At 50.6% G+C, this 17159-nt stretch overlaps 2 protein-coding genes across 12 annotated transcripts in view; one reads left to right on the forward strand and one right to left on the reverse strand.

Annotated features, from left to right (window-relative positions):
* LOC130291659 (HAUS augmin-like complex subunit 3) overlaps window positions 1-6409 on the reverse strand; it is a 29775-nt gene extending 23366 nt beyond the window's left edge. For 2 of the 11 annotated variants that reach the window (XM_056540693.1, XM_056540698.1), the window contains exon 1: window positions 6191-6310. Coding sequence is in view for 4 of the 11 variants with exons in the window: in XM_056540689.1 (XP_056396664.1) it covers window positions 2654-2870 (217 nt within the window). In the remaining 7 variants the exon portion in view is untranslated. Of the gene's footprint in view, window positions 1-1728; window positions 1956-2653; window positions 2899-6136 lie in introns of those variants that run through there. The other 9 variants (XM_056540695.1, XM_056540699.1, XM_056540691.1 and 6 more) reach the window with 8 other exon arrangements.
* A 34-nt stretch (window positions 6410-6443) lies between these two features.
* POLR1G (RNA polymerase I subunit G) lies at window positions 6444-16007 on the forward strand. The gene is made up of 3 exons (XM_056540747.1): window positions 6444-6581; window positions 11097-11226; window positions 14546-16007. The coding sequence occupies exons 1-3, from the start codon at window positions 6575-6577 to the stop codon at window positions 14922-14924; spliced, it is 516 nt and encodes a 171-aa protein (XP_056396722.1). The 5' UTR covers window positions 6444-6574; the 3' UTR covers window positions 14925-16007.
* Window positions 16008-17159: the final 1152 nt, after the last annotated feature.

The following is a 17159-nucleotide window of genomic DNA, read 5'->3' on the forward strand; positions in this document are numbered from 1 at the left end:
CACAGGTTATGATAAATCTCCCCCATTGACTTCAGTCGGGTCTATTGCAAATTTTCCACTGTAGAAAACTGAGGTGTCACACGGCAGAATGTCCGCATGGAAACATAACATTCCGGCACTAACACCGCTCGGAAATGCACCAGGCTCAATAGACGGCAATGCACTTCCAATGCGGACTCCGCAGAAACATTGATCATGTTCAGTGTTTTTGTGGATGCCGGAATTCAGGAAATTCTGCCTTCTGCAGCCGAATCCCATTGAAATCAAAACTGGAATTTTAATTTTAGTGTAAAATTCCAATGCAGAATTATGCACAGATATTCTGCCGTTAGAACATGGCCCTAAGGACGCAGGAATTTTTTATTTTTGCACTTTAGTTTTTTCCTTTAAATAGTCATAACACTTTCAATTTTCCACCTACAGACCCGTGTCAGGACTTGTTTTTTGCACCACTAATTGTACTTTGTGGGTGCGTTCCCACAGGGCGTATACGCAGCGTATTTGACGCTGCGCAAAATTTATGGCAGCAGCGGGAAATACGCTGCGTATTCCTCGCTCTCTATCCAAACAGGGCTTTCCGCCGGCAGCCCTATGTGTGCAGTGAGTTTTGGAGGCGGAGCCGCACATCACAGACACGCCGGCACACGGCCCCGCCTCCAAAACTCACTACACACATAGGGCTGCCGCCAGAAAGCCCTGTGTGTATAGTGAGCAAGGAATACGCAGCGTATTTCCCGCTGCTGCCATACATTTTGCGCAGCGTCAAACACGCTGCGTATACGCCCTGTGGGAACGCATCCTGTAATGACATCACTTATTTTACTTATTTACTTATTTTACTGCAAAAAAAATAAAATACACAAAATTTTTGTGGGGCAAAATTGAAAAACAAAACAAAAAACAAATGCTTCTTTTTTTAAATGCTTCCCTTTCTATGCAGTGCATTTTTTGGTAAAAACATGTTATCTTTATTCTGTAAGTCCGTACAATTACAATGATACCCAAATTATATAAGTTTTCTTTTATTTTACTACTTCAAGGGGTACTCTGGTGGAAAACATTTTTTTAATCAACTGGTGCCAGAAAATTAAACAGATTTGTAAATTACTTCTATTTAAAAATCTTAATCCTTCCAGTACTTATCAGCTGCTGTGTGCTCCACAGGAAATTCTTTTCTTTTTTAATTTCTTTTCTGTCTGACCACAGTGCTCTCTGCTACCACCTCTGTCAATGTCAGGAACGGTCCAGAGCAGGAGAGGTTGGCTATGAGGATTTGCTCCTTCTCTGGACAGTTCCTAACATGGACAGAGGTGTCAGCAGAGAGCACTGTGGTCAGACTGAAAAGAACTACACAACTTTCTCTGGAGCATACAGCAGCTGATAAGTACTGGAAGGATTAAGATTTTTTAATAGAAGTAATTTACAAATCTGTTTAATTTTCTGGCACCAGTCTACCGGAGTACCCCTTTAAAAAAAATTATACCTTTTTGTACGATAATTAATATGCTTGAAATTGTCCTGTTCTGACCCCTATAACTCTTTACATTTTCCGACATTTTAATTACCATAATACACAGCGTGCAGGGCGTACATTTACATCCTGTGTCCTTAAAGGGGTACTCCGCACCCGTAGACATCTTATCCCCTATCCAATGGATAGGGAATAAGATGTCAGATCGCCGGGGTCCCGCTGCTGTGGGCCCCCGGGATCTTGGCTTCTGCACCCACCTGTATGGCTTCCACCTCACACCGGCATCGATGGAGGCTTCGGAGCCCGACCACAATGGCGGACGAGCGTGACGTCACGACTCCGCCCCGTGTGACGTCATGCCCTGCCCCCTCAATGCAAGTCTATATGAGGGGGCGTGACAGCCGTTGATCAGTATTCTCTGTGATCTGCTGCTCCAGCCTGGATCTCAGGCTTGGAGCAATAGAGCAACGATCAGACTGCGAGGAAGCAGGTAGGGACCCTCCTCCCATCCTCTCAGCTGTTCGGAACGCTGTGATTTCACCGCAGTGGTCCTGAAGGGCCCGACTAAGCTGCCAGGAATGGTATAGTTTCCCTTTAGACTCAGAGGTTAATGCCAGGCGTCACCGCGATCAGTGATGTCCGGCATTAGACACGGGTCCTGGTGACTGATAGTCGCCGGGACAAGGGATCGACCGATTATCGGTTTGGCCGATATTATCGGCCGATAATCACGATTTTGGACATTATCGGTATCGGCAATTGCCTAGCCGATAATGCCCCCGGCCAGAGATAACCGTTGCCTCCACTGCCCCATTGCCTCCCCCCATCCTCTGCCCACATACTGCCGCCACTGCCCCATTGCCTCCCCCCATCCTCTGCCCACATACTGCCGCCACTGCCCCATTGCCTCCCCCCATCCTCTGCCCACATACTGCCGCCACTGCCCCATTGCCTCCCCCCATCCTCTGCCCACATACTGCCGCCACTGCCCCATTGCCTCCCCCCATCCTCTGCCCACATACTGCTGCCACTGCCCCATTGCCTCCCCCCATCCTCTGCCCACATACTGCTGCCACTGCCCCATTGCCTCCCCCCATCTTCTGGCCACATAACGCCGCCCCCCATCCTCTGCCCACATACCGCCGCCCCATCGCCTCTCCCCAACCCCGGTGTTATAATTACCTGTTCCCGGGGTCCGCGATACCATGCGGCGATGGGGTAGTGGCAGCAGCGGTATGTGGCCAGAGGATGGTGGGGGGAGGTGATGGGGCAACTGTGGATCTTTCATCTTGCCAGAGCGGTTCAAGAAAAGAAAGCTGCGCTCTGATTGGTCGCTCTGGGCAACAAATATAGAAATTTTTGAAACCTTGTGTAGAGGAACAGTGGTGCAGTTGCCCATAGCAACCAATCAGATTCCAGCTTCCATGTTTCAGAGACTCTTTTTTCTTTCTTTTTTTTAAATAAAAGCTAAAATCTGATTAAATCTTGATTAAATCCCTTTGCACCCTGCTATATACCCACCCACTGCAGCAAAGCCACGCCCCCTGGAGACCATGTGACCTATGATGCATCGTCTCTGGCCCCATGAAAATCTGGGAATGGTCAGAGACAACAGTAATGTAAAGAGACTTACACTACAGCACTTTTAAAGGGGTATTCCAGGCAAAAACATCTTATCCCCTATCCAAAGGATAGGGGATAAGATGTCTGATTGAGGGGGGGCCCGCCGCTGGGACCCCCCCGCGATCTCCCTGCAGCACTTGCATTCTATTCGGGGCTGCTTCTCCAGTTTCGGAAACCTCTGGGTTTCCGGGACTGGGGACGTGACAACACGCCACACCCCCTCCATTCATGTCTATGGGAGGGGGCGTGACGGCCGTCACGCCCCCTCCCATAGACATGAATGGAGGGGGCATGGCGTGACGTCACGTCCCCAGTCCTGGAAATTCGTGAAACACGTATTCTTCTTTCAACACCAACATCATTTCTACAATTACCAGAAAAACTAGGGCACCGATTTTAACCCTTTAATGACTGGGCCAATTTTCATTTTTGTATTTAGTTTTTTCCCTCCTCACCTTTTAGGAGCCTTTTTTTTTATATTTTTTCATTCACAGGCAAAAATGAGGGTTCGTTTTTGGTGCGACCAATTGCACTTGTACTTTCGTTTTGAAAAAATTTCCACACACGGCGATACTACATATTATTTTTGCTGACATTATTTTATTTGAAAAAATAGGGAGGGTAATTCAAAAAGAGGGCAATTCAAAAAGAGGGAAATTAACTTTGCCAGTGCACTGTTAAAGGGGTACTCCGGTGGAAAACTTTTTTTTTTTTTTAATCAACTGCTGCCAGAAAGTTAAACAGATTTGTAAATTACTTCTATATAAAAAAAATATCTTAATCCTTCCAGTACTTATTAGCTGCTGAATACTACAGAGGAAATTCTTTTCTTTTTGGAACACAGAGCTCTCTGCTGACATCACGAACACAGTGCTCTCTGCTGACATCTCTGTCCATTTTAGGAACTGTCCAGAGTAGGAGAAATTCTCCATAGCAAACATATGCGGTCGCGCCCCCTTCCCATAGACTTTCGTTGAGGGGGCAAGCGTGACGTCACGAGGCGGCGGCCTCGAACACGGAAGCCCGCACACAGCGTTCGGAGTAATAAACCTCCGGATGCTGCGGGCGGAGTTCCGGAAGGAAGAGCAGCGGAGAACCCCTTTAAGGATAACTAACTTTACTGTTGCAGGAATTAGAAGATCTGTGACAGTACAGACTTTGGTGCAGAGGGAACCGGGACAGCCTGTCGCCTTGCTGGGATTTGTAATTCGGAGACTTCAGATTAAATGGCGGCCCCCGCTGACGTGAAGACTTTAAACTGACTGACTAAGGAGAATGTTTTCCCCTGAAATAATATGCTCACTGCTGGGCTTTGACTTTCACCTAAGCGAGGGGGTGTCCTGAGATTGGTGTGGCTGCAGATTTTGGATTTCTCCTCCTTAGGCTTCCTCTTCACACACTTCTCCACACAGCACTGTACTGCACTGCGCTACCCCCTTCTCCTCACTAGACACTCAATACAACTGAACAGCCCCTCCACCCTACACTACATAATGGCCAAAGTTTGGGGGTTCACCTGGTCACTCTGCAGCATTCCCTTAAAGGGGACCTTTCATCAAAAAAACTTTTGATATATTATAGATTAATGTATGCAGAATAACTTTCTAATAGCATGTTATTAAAAAATATGCTTCTTTCTATTTAATTTTCCACTTTGAAAAAGTGACCACTAGGGGTCTCCCTACAAGTCCTTTTTTTTTTATAGATTTCAGACTCATGCTGGAGTCCTAAATCTCAGACTGTATCCGGGACACAGACAAGCTCAGCACTGCTCCCTGGTAGTGAGCAGTGGTGAGTTTGTGTGTGTTCCGGATACAGTCTGAGATTTAGGACTCCAGCATGAGTCTGAAATCTATTAAAAAAAAAAGGGCTGGTAGGGAGACCCCTAGTGGTCACTTTTTTAAAAGTGGAAAATTAAATAGAAAGAAGCATATTTTTTAAGAACATGCTATTAGAAAGTTATTGTGCATACATTAATCTATAATATAGCAAAAGTTTTTTTGATGAAAGGTACCCTTTAAATGGGCACTGTCATGAACATTATATATATATATATATATATATATATATATAAAAATATATATATGTTGTAGTGCTGATGTACTACAACATATTTCTAATATACTTTAATTCTTTTTTTTGTAATTAAAATACTTTATTTAAATTTTGAAATCCAGCCACTAGGGGTCTCCCTCCTAGTGGCCGGCTGCCGCCTGCTGTGACGTCACAGATGAATGCGGACCGATCCCGGCCGGGCATCAGTTCGAATTCAGTCAGGCTGCACTCGCTCCCTGCCTGTCAATCAGACAGGTGGGAGCGAGCGCTCTGAACTATGAGGATGCGCGCAGGCTCCCTGGCCTCGCACGGGTAGAATTTCCCCCTGCACTTTAGTCTTTTTTTTCGGGCAGGCGAAGGGAGGGGAGCGGGTTGTGCAGCAGCTGTGACCATTGCCGTAACACACGTATTGTTTTCACCACAGGGTGCCTCCAGTTGTTTCCCCACTACAACTCCCAGCATGCCCTGACAGCCAATAGATGTCAGGGCAAGCTGGGGAGTTGTAGCGGTGAAACAGCTGGAGGCACACTCTATAGGTGAACTAAGGGCGGAAGTCGGCCCCCCCCAGCAGGCATCAGTGACGTTGTGCCTGCTGGGGAAGTCTGCCTGGTAAGTGAGCACACTACCAGGTAGACAAAAAGACATTTTTTATATAGTAAAAAAAATTTAAAGGCAGCGAGGGATAGATGGGCAATAGGCAGGGACAGACAAAAAATAAAAAATAAATAAAAAAGGATGGTGGGAGCTACTCTTTAAGTGTACAGTACAGTGTACAGCAGTGGTCTTCAAACTGTGGCCCTCCAGCTGTTGCAAAACTACAACTCCCAGCATGCCCGGACAGCCAACGGCTGTCTGGGCATGCTGGGAATTGTAGTTTTGCAAAATCTGGAGGTCCACAGTTTGAAGACCACTGGTATACACTGTACTGTACATAATTTAACATAACACAGGAACACAAAATCCATGTTCAAAGCCAAAATAAGTAACCAATATATATGCGGGAATCTGCGGCCACTCCGGGATTTCTGACAGGAATTACACCTTATATTTTCCTAAATCAAATTTCCACCAAGGTACTGTAGATCTAGGTATAATCCAGCAGGTGGCGCTGCAGTCTGTATTATACCGAGCAACAGATCGCGTCCCGCTGCTGGTGAGGAGCTGTTGTGGGCGTGTCTCATGGGAGGTGTATTACACGTGCGCGGGCTGCGGTTGGTTCGCTGACTTTTTGGGGGCGTGGTTTGGAGCAGTATGATGAATCTGGAGCAGCGACAGATGGAGTGTGACGTATTTGTGGGCGGGGTTTTCTCTGGATACTAGAGGTTCAGTCAGTGACGCTTTCTTTTCTGTTAGGTAGATATTTGTACTTCCTCTAGCGCCGCTGTCAGCGGATGTGACGTCACCTGACATTACAGGCGGAAAAAGATGGAGGGTAAGATGGCGGCGCCCGTGCTCCATGTGACGGGGAGTGTGTGTCCCGAGTGGTGGTGATTGTAGGGGAAATTATGAGGACAGTGGTGATCATGATGGACGAGGAGGGGGAGGATGGTGCTGGTGATCATGGAGGAGGAGGGGGAGGATGGTGCTGGTGATCATGGAGGAGGAGGGGGAGGATGGTGCTGGTGATCATGGAGGAGGATGGTGCTGGTGATCATGGAGGAGGATGGTGCTGGTGATCATAGAGGAGGAGGAGGAGGAGGAGGAGGAGGAGGGGGAGGATGGTTCTGGTGATCATGATGGACGAGGAGGGGGAGGATGGTGCTGGTGATCATGGAGGAGGAGGGGGAGGATGGTGCTGGTGATCATGGAGGAGGAGGGGGAGGATGGTGCTGGTGATCATGGAGGAGGAGGGGGAGGATGGTGATGGAGGAGGAGGGGGAGGATGGTGCTGGTGATGATGGAGGAGGAGGAGGAGGAGGAGGAGGAGGAGGATGGTGCTGGTGATCATAGAGGAGGAGGATGGTGCTGGTGATCATGGAGGAGGAGGAGGAGGAGGATGGTGCTGGTGATCATGGAGGAGGAGGAGGAGGAGGATGGTGCTGGTGATCATGGAGGAGGAGGAGGAGGATGGTTCTGGTGATCATGGAGGAGGAGGAGGATGGTGCTGGTGATCATGGAGGAGGAGGAGGATGGTGCTGGTGATCATGGAGGAGGAGGATGGTGCTGGTGATCATGGAGGAGGAGGAGGAGGATGGTTCTGGTGATCATGGAGGAGGGGGAGGATGGTGCTGGTGATCATGGAGGAGGAGGAGGAGGAGGATGGTGCTGGTGATCATGGAGGAGGAGGAGGATGGTGCTGGTGATCATGGAGGAGGATGGTGCTGGTGATCATGGAGGAGGATGGTGCTGGTGATCATGGAGGAGGAGGGGGAGGATGGTGCTGGTGATCATGGAGGAGGATGGTGCTGGTGATCATGGAGGAGGATGGTGCTGGTGATCATAGAGGAGGAGGAGGAGGAGGAGGAGGAGGAGGAGGGGGAGGATGGTGCTGGTGATCATGGAGGAGGAGGAGGAGGAGGAGGATGGTTCTGGTGATCATGGAGGAGGGGGAGGATGGTGCTGGTGATCATGGAGGAGGAGGAGGAGGATGGTTCTGGTGATCATGGAGGAGGGGGAGGATGGTGCTGGTGATCATGGAGGAGGAGATGGAGGAGGGGGAGGATGGTGCTGGTGATCATGGAGGAGGAGGAGGAGGATGGTTCTGGTGATCATGGAGGAGGGGGAGGATGGTGCTGGTGATCATGGAGGAGGAGGAGGATGGTGCTGGTGATCATGGAGGAGGATGGTGCTGGTGATCATGGAGGAGGATGGTGCTGGTGATCATGGAGGAGGAGGGGGAGGATGGTGCTGGTGATCATGGAGGAGGATGGTGCTGGTGATCATGGAGGAGGATGGTGCTGGTGATCATGGAGGAGGATGGTGCTGGTGATCATGGAGGAGGATGGTGCTGGTGATCATGGAGGAGGATGGTGCTGGTGATCATGGAGGAGGATGGTGCTGGTGATCATGGAGGAGGATGGTGCTGGTGATCATGGAGGAGGATGGTGCTGGTGATCATGGAGGAGGAGGAGGAGGATGGTGCTGGTGATCATGGAGGAGGAGGAGGAGGATGGTGCTGGTGATCATGGAGGAGGAGGAGGAGGATGGTGCTGGTGATCATGGAGGAGGAGGAGGAGGATGGTGCTGGTGATCATGGAGGAGGAGGAGGAGGATGGTGCTGGTGATCATGGAGGAGGAGGAGGAGGATGGTGCTGGTGATCATGGAGGAGGAGGAGGAGGATGGTGCTGGTGATCATGGAGGAGGAGGAGGAGGATGGTGCTGGTGATCATGGAGGAGGAGGAGGAGGATGGTGCTGGTGATCATGGAGGAGGAGGAGGAGGATGGTGCTGGTGATCATGGAGGAGGAGGAGGATGGTGCTGGTGATCATGGAGGAGGAGGAGGATGGTGCTGGTGATCATGGAGGAGGAGGAGGATGGTGCTGGTGATCATGGAGGAGGAGGATGGTGCTGGTGATCATGGAGGAGGATGGTGCTGTGATCATGGAGGAGGAGGAGGATGGTGCTGGTGATCATGGAGGAGGAGGATGGTGCTGGTGATCATGGAGGAGGAGGAGGAGGATGGTGCTGGTGATCATGGAGGAGGAGGAGGAGGATGGTGCTGGTGATCATGGAGGAGGAGGATGGTGCTGGTGATCATGGAGGAGGAGGATGGTGCTGGTGATCATGGAGGAGGAGGATGGTGCTGGTGATCATGGAGGAGGAGGATGGTGCTGGTGATCATGGAGGAGGAGGATGGTGCTGGTGATCATGGAGGAGGAGGATGGTGCTGGTGATCATGGAGGAGGAGGAGGAGGATGGTGCTGGTGATCATGGAGGAGGAGGAGGATGGTGCTGGTGATCATGGAGGAGGAGGAGGAGGAGGATGGTGCTGGTGATCATGGAGGAGGAGGAGGAGGAGGATGGTGCTGGTGATCATGGAGGAGGAGGAGGAGGATGGTGCTGGTGATCATGGAGGAGGAGGAGGAGGAGGATGGTGCTGGTGATCATGGAGGAGGAGGAGGAGGATGGTGCTGGTGATCATGGAGGAGGAAGATGGTGCTGGTGATCATGGAGGAGGAGGATGGTGCTGGTGATCATGGAGGAGGAGGAGGACGGTGGTGATCATGGAGGAGGAGGAGGAGGAGGAGGAGGAGGACGGTGGTGATCATGGAGGAGGAGGAGGAGGACGGTGGTGATCATGGAGGAGGAGGAGGAGGACGGTGGTGATCATGGAGGAGGAGGACGGTGGTGATCATGGAGCAGGAGGAGGAGGAGGAGGACGGTGCTGATCATGGAGGAGGAGGACGGTGCTGATCATGGAGGAGGAGGACGGGGGTGATCATGGAGGAGGAGGAGGAGGACGGGGGTGATCATGGAGGAGGAGGACGGGGGTGATCATGGAGGAGGAGGAGGAGGACGGGGGTGATCATGGAGGAGGAGGAGGAGGACGGGGGTGATCATGGAGGAGGAGGACGGGGGTGATCATGGAGGAGGAGGAGGAGGAGGAGGACGGGGGTGATCATGGAGGAGGAGGAGGAGGACGGGGGTGATCATGGAGGAGGAGGACGGGGGTGATCATGGAGGAGGAGGAGGAGGACGGGGGTGATCATGGAGGAGGAGGAGGAGGACGGGGGTGATCATGGAGGAGGAGGAGGAGGAGGACGGGGGTGATCATGGAGGAGGAGGAGGACGAGGGTGATCATGGAGGAGGAGGAGGACGAGGGTGATCATGGAGGAGGAGGAGGACGAGGGTGATCATGGAGGAGGAGGAGGACGAGGGTGATCATGGAGGAGGAGGAGGACGGGGGTGATCATGGAGGAGGAGGAGGGTGCTGGTGATCATGGAGGAGGAGGAGGAGGGTGGTGCTAGTTATCATGGAGGGGGTGGTGGTGGTGGTGGTGATGGTGATCATGGAGGAGGAGGAGGACGGTAGTGATCATGGAGGAGGAGGAGGAGGACGACGGTGGTGGTGATCATGGAGGAGGAGGAGGAGGAGGATGGTGGTGAATCATGGAGGAGGAGGAGGAGGAGGAGGATGGTGGTGAATCATGGAGGAGGAGGAGGAGGAGGAGGATGGTGGTGAATCATGGAGGAGGAGGAGGATGGTGGTGGTGATCATGGAGGAGGGGGATGGTGGTGAATCATGGAGGAGGAGGAGGAGGACGGTGGTGATCATGGAGGAGGAGGATGGTTCTGGTGATCATGGAGGAGGAGGATGGTGGTCGTGATCATGGAGGAGGGGGATGGTGGTGAATCATGGAGGAGGAGGAGGATGGTGGTGAATCATGGAGGAGGAGGAGGATGGTGGTGAATCATGGAGGAGGAGGAGGATGGTGGTGAATCATGGAGGAGGAGGAGGAGGATGGTGGTGAATCATGGAGGAGGAGGAGGAGGATGGTGGTGAATCATGGAGGAGGAGGAGGATGGTGGTGAATCATGGAGGAGGAGGAGGATGGTGGTGAATCATGGAGGAGGAGGAGGATGGTGGTGAATCATGGAGGAGGAGGATGGTGGTGAATCATGGAGGAGGAGGAGGATGGTGGTGGTGATCATGGAGGAGGGGGATGGTGGTGAATCATGGAGGAGGAGGAGGAGGAGGATGGTTCTGGTGATCATGGAGGAGGAGGAGGAGGGGGATGGTGGTGGTGATCATGGAGGAGGAGGATGGTGGTGATGGTGATTGTGGATGAGGATGGTGCTGGCAACTGTTGGGGTGAGTAGTGTGAGCAGTGATCCCCAACCAGTGTGCCTCCAGCTGTGATAAAACTACTACTCCTAGCATACCCGGATGGCCAGCGACAGTCTGGACATCCTGGGAGTAGTTGTACAAAAGATAGAGACCCCGTGTTTGGGAATCACTGAGTTTTGTGTCTGATCGCTGAACTGATCATCTTTGTGTCCCTCAGGTGGTCGCTGTTGCAGCTTCCGGTGCCCGTTGGACTTTGCCCCGGTGGCGAGCTGTGATGGGGCGGTGACCTTGGAACCAGATACGGAGTTCTGGCTGATCAAGACCCCGGTGGACTTTACCCCTGAGAGGTGAAGGGGGGGGGGGGGGGGCGGGGGATGTGTCTGCTATGGCGGAGTCCTGTTCGGGGTTTCCCCATCTGTTATTTAGGGGCTCGTCATTATTTGGGTGTCAGTCATTAGTGTCCTCATCCAGGTACCCGGAATTTGTCAAGTTAGTGTTTCCCAACCAGAGTGCCTCCAGCTGTTGAAAAACTACAACCTCCAGCATGCCCAGAGTGCCTCCAGCTGTTGCAAAACTACAACCCCCAGCATGCCCGGACAGCCTTCGGCTGTCCGGGCATGCTGGGGTTTGTAATTTTGCAACTGCTGGAGGCACCATGGTTGGGAAAGAGTGGTAGAAGCATTACAAAAAATATACAAATTTTTTATTTTTTTGCCGTGCACTTAAAAATCTGGAACACAATATACAGAAAGCAGCTTCACTATAGTAAATTAGGGGCCAGTACGTCCACCGAGCATAACCATTATACATGCAGTGATACTCCAGAGCTGCGCTCACTATTGTGTCCTGCAGGTGGCGCTGAATCCATGTAAAGCTGTGTTCCTATCGGTAAGTGTCCTGATGTATCCTGCAGTGTACCCATAGAGATAGTCTGCAGCGGATCCCGGGATGGACCTTCTGCTGTTGGTCTGTCCGTGCCGCCTGGTAAATTTATCATTATGTGCTTGTTTTCTACAAGTAACGCAGTGTATTCCAATGTTACAAGACTACAATTCCCAGCATTTGACTGTCCGGGCATGCTGGGAGTTTGTTTTGCAACAGCTGGAGGCACACAGATTGGGAAACACTGCCTTACTGATTATCATACTGTTGACTCCTTTGTACTGCAGGTGGCGCTGATGCTGTTATTAGACAGATTATAATGCAATTACCTCTTGTGTACTGCAGGTGGCGCTGATGCTTTTATTATACAGATTATAATGCAATTACCTCTTGTGTACTGCAGGAGGCGCTGATGCTGTTATTAGACCGATTATAATGCAATTACCTCTTGTGTACTGCAGGTGGCGCTGATGCTTTTATTAGACAGATTATAGTGCAATTACCTCTTGTGTACTGCAGGTGGCGCTGATGTTTTTATTAGACAGATTATAATGCAATTACCTCTTGTGTACTGCAGGTGGTGCTGATGCTTTTATTATACAGATTATAATGCAATTACCTCTTGTGTACTGCAGGTGGTGCTGATGCTTTTATTATACTGATTATAATGCAATTACCTCTTGTGTACTGCAGGTGGCGCTGATGCTTTTATTATACAGATTATAATGCAATTACCTCTTGTGTACTGCAGGTGGCGCTGATGCTTTTATTATACAGATTATAATGCAATTACCTCTTGTGTACTGCAGGTGGCGCTGATGCTTTTGAGACCCATTATAATGCAATTACCTCTTCTGTACTGCAGGTGGCGCTGATGCTTTTGAGACCGATTATAATGCAATTACCTCTTGTGTACTGCAGGTGGCACTGATGCTTTTGTTATACAGGTTATAATGCAATTACCTCTTGTGTACTGCAGGTGGCGCTGATGCTTTTATTATACAGGTTATAATGCAATTACCTCTTCTGTACTGCAGGTGGCGCTGATGCTTTTATTATACAGGTTATAATGCAATTACCTCTTGTGTACTGCAGGTGGCGCTGATGCTTTTATTATACAGGTTATAATGCAATTACCTCTTGTGTACTGCAGGTGGCGCTGATTGATGGTTATTATACCAATCATTGATCATTATGCTATTACATCCTGTGTCCTGTAGGTGGCGCTGATGCTTTTATTATACCAATCATTACACTATTACCTCCTGTAGGTGGCGTTGATGCTTTTACTGTACCATTCATTAAAAGGAATGTGTCACCAAATGTGATTATTTTATTTTTGTATTTTTATTTTTAGAGGTTAAATATTTTTTTTTTTAACATTTTTTTAAAAATATTTTTGGCAGTATTAAAAAAATATTATTTGTCACAAAATATGAAAAATGTAATAATAATTTGTCATATCTCCCACTGTTGACCAGCAGAGCAAACTAACAAGAGGAATCTGGTGAAAGCAAGGAACTTGTCTGGCTGCTGCAAATTAGCCCTCGCCCATCTACCTTACTCCTCTATGTGCAAAAGAAAAGGGGGGGGGGGAGGGGATTTGTAGTTTTTTCAGTTCCACTGTCACCAATTTGTTGGTGTCTGAAGAGAGGTAAAGACAGACTAGATGTCTCTTGATAGGTCACTGCTCCTCGGGTGCTGGCTCCCCATTTCATTTCACCTAATCTGTGCTATGCACGTGTGCAGTAAGCAGTCAATGCTTTTCTATGAGACACTCTCTTAAAGGGGTACTCCGGCCCTGAGACATCTTATCCCCTAGCCAAAGGATAGGGGATAAGATGTCTCACCGCTGGGGACCCCCGCAATCTTGTATTCGCCACCCAACTGTTTGAGATGCACGCCGCGGAGCAGCTCACAAGCAGCCGTGTGACGACCACGGGGACGGAGTATCGTGACATTATGACTCCGCCCCCGTGTGACGTCACCCCCAGCCCCCGCTATGCAAGTCTATGGGAGAGGGCGAGACGGCCGTCATGCCCCCTCCCATAGACTTGCATAGCGGGGGGTGATGTCACACGGGGGCGGAGTCATGACGTCACGATACTCCGGCCCCGTGGTCGACACCCGGCTGCTTGTGAGCTGCTCCGCGGCGTGCATCTCAAACAGTTGGGTGGCGAATACAAGATTGCGGGGGTCCCCAGCGGCGGGACCCCCGCGGTGAGACATCTTATCCTTTGGATAGCGGATAAGATGTCTCAGGGCCGGAGTACCCCTTTAACTTTCTTATGCCCTGTGCCTGCCATAAAGCAACTGTAGGTGTTGTGAAGTGACACACCACAAAGAGACTACAGTAATGGCAGCCCCCTGTACACACTTTATTAATAAATAACATACATAATTAAAATGCTTTATCTTGATAGAATTTTATTTATTAAAAAAATAAAAGGCTGACCCATTCCCTTTTAAGCATTTACCTCGTGTTCTGCAGGTGGAATTGATGGCTCTAATATACTGATCGTTATGGTATTATGTCCTGTGTCCTGCAGGTGGCGCTGATGGTTCTATTATACTGATCATTTCGCTATCACCTCTTGTGTCCTGCAGGTGGCGCTGATGCTTCTGTTATACAGATAATTGATCATTACACCCTGTATCCTGCAGGTGGCGCTCATGGTTTTCTTGCAGACATGCTAGGGGGGGTGGGGGGTACATGCCATCATGGCGGTGTGCTGTCAATAACCTTGTCGGGTAGTAACCACTGTCATTTCTTCCTGTCTTCAGATTTGACTCTCATCGTTTCCCACTATCCGGCTCCAAAATGCAGAAGATCAAAGATGGCGGCGTGAAGAAGTATTACCACATGGTGTCCTCCCCCGGCACTGCGCTCCCCCTACAAGCCTTTCTGCGGCCCTCAGAGGACCAGCTGGTGGCGACTGCTCCTTTACAGGGTGTCATCACTTTGGCCGAGGCCCATGGAGACCACTCGGCTCTTCACAGTGTCCCGGATCGGCCACCTTTAACCATCCCGCCGGGACTGAAGCAGCGATATCGTCCATTCGGTGTCAGTGAAGCAAAAAGAAAAGACCCCCAGGTATCGGGGAGCAGCAAGAAAAAGAAGAAAGCAAAGAAACGTCGCCACGAGGAAACTGTGGAGGACTAAACCTGGACTGTTAGATAGCCTGCACTACCTAAACTGGCCACTAGGACTCGTTGATCCTTCAGATTATATAGGTCACATGGGCACAAAAAAAACCCAATCAAACAATTCTGATAAAATTGATGTTATGATGAGACAAAGCAGATACAGATTGTAACCAGCACTTCATTCCTGCACCAGGGAGGGGGCGATAGAGAGCGATGGGCGTCCATAAAATAAAGTTTATATACTATAAAAGTCTTAACTGTACAAAGCAAGGGGCACAGCCCCATGGGGGGGTCAAGGGTCATGCTGCTTCCTCAGTGTCACTGTCAGGTGATGGCGCGGTCTCCTCTGATGTCATAGGTTTCTTTGGTGATGTCACATTCTCCTCTGTCTGTGGCTTTTCTTCTGTAGGAGTTGTGTCGTCCGTGGTCATGGCGGAGTCTCCCGTGGTCATGGCGGAGTCCTCGGCTGTGTCCGGCAGCACTCCGCCTGCTTCTTCTGTTCTGTCTGCGCTGACTGGTGGAGGAATTTTCCGGTAGCCTCCGCTTATTTCCATGGCCTTCCGCAGTCGCTCCCATCCCCCTTCCTCACCTTGCAGTGCCCTCTCGTACAGTATAGTGTGAGCCTTAAGTTCACAGATGGAGCGTTGAGTCTCTCGTGTCCGGCGCAGCAGAGCCAAAGAGCGCAGCGAGACCTCAAGAAGCTGCGGCGCCTGCTGCTTACACACTTTGGAGGAGCCCGAAGGAACGGGGGCTGTGTCTTTAGGAGGGTCGGGTGCGGGGCTCGGAGGGGCTATTCGTGGAGCAATCTTGGGGTAGGAGCGCAGGATGGGAAGGTAGGAGGAAGGGGAGACTCTTTTTCGATGGCGTTTCAGAGGAGGCTGGAGAAGGAGGAGGACGACGTGAGGCTGAAAGGAGGAAACATGAACAAAGTTAGTAGACAATCCATGAAGACATTGCCACCAGGGCGACAGTAAAATCATAAAACAGAATACCGTCCCTGTAAGCCTGAATTAAGTGGACGTGGCCTAACTATAGTGGAGCCAACACTGTATGGGGAACCTGTCCTGACTGCTGTGGTGTCTGCATTGTATGGGGCACGTGGCCTGACTGCTGTGGTGTCTGCATTGTATGGGGCACGTGGCCTGACTGCTGTGGTGTCTGCATTGTATGGGGCACGTGGCCTGACTGCTGTGGTGTCTGCATTGTATGGGGCACGTGGCCTGACTGCTGTGGTGTCTGCATTGTATGGGGCACGTGGCCTGACTGCTGTGGTGTCTGCATTGTATGGGGCACGTGGCCTGACTGCTGTGGTGTCTGCATTGTACGGGGCACGTGGCCTGACTGCTGTGGTGTCTGCATTGTATGGGGCACGTGGCCTGACTGCTGTGGTGTCTGCATTGTATGGGGCACGTGGCCTGACTGCTGTGGTGTCTGCACTGTACAGAGAACTTGACCTGACTGCTGGGGGTCCACACTTTACAGAGAATGTGGCCTTAATACTGTAGGGCCCATACTGTACAGAGAGCGTGGCCTTAATACTGTAGGGCCCATACTGTACAGAGAGCGTGGCCTTAATACTGTAGGGCCCATACTGTACAGAGAGCGTGGCCTAACTGCTATAGGGCCCGCACTATATGGACAACATGGCCTGAATGCTGTTGTGGCCCACACTGTATAAAGAACTGACTGCTGTGGCCTAAATGCTGGCGGGGCCCAAACTGTGTAGAGAACGTGGCCTACCTGCTGTGGGGATTGTACTGTGTGGGTAACGTGGCCTGACTCATACTGTGTGGACAATCTGCAGCAGGAGGAAAAGACGGAGTCTCTGCAAGACTACAACTCCCAGCATTCCCAGACAGCCGTTGACTGATCTAGAGACTCTGTTTTTTCCTCCAGTACTGCAGCTTATCCAGGCCGCTCCAGCTGTTGTAATACAAGATGTGGTCATGGGCAGGAGAGGGGCGCTGCTTCTGCAGAACGTCTTTCCTCCTCTAAGTTACACTTCAGGTTTTGTTGCCTTTGAGTGAAATGGAATAAATTATATTGGACATTTTTCAGGGTTTGTTTTTTTTCTGTTGTCCATCTCTTTCCTCTTCTCTTCCTTACCTCTTTGAGGACGACATTCTGGAGGATGTAGACGGGAGCGTCCGCCGTCTGTGTCTGAGGGCCTTCAGCGGGGGTGGGTGGTTGTGGTGGTGATGATCATGCTGGTGGCTGTTGATGGTGTCTCCTCCGAGCTGAGGCTTTCTGA

The sequence above is a fragment of the Hyla sarda genome, chromosome 9, assembly GCF_029499605.1.
Source record: "Hyla sarda isolate aHylSar1 chromosome 9, aHylSar1.hap1, whole genome shotgun sequence".
Classification (NCBI taxonomy): domain Eukaryota; kingdom Metazoa; phylum Chordata; class Amphibia; order Anura; family Hylidae; genus Hyla; species Hyla sarda.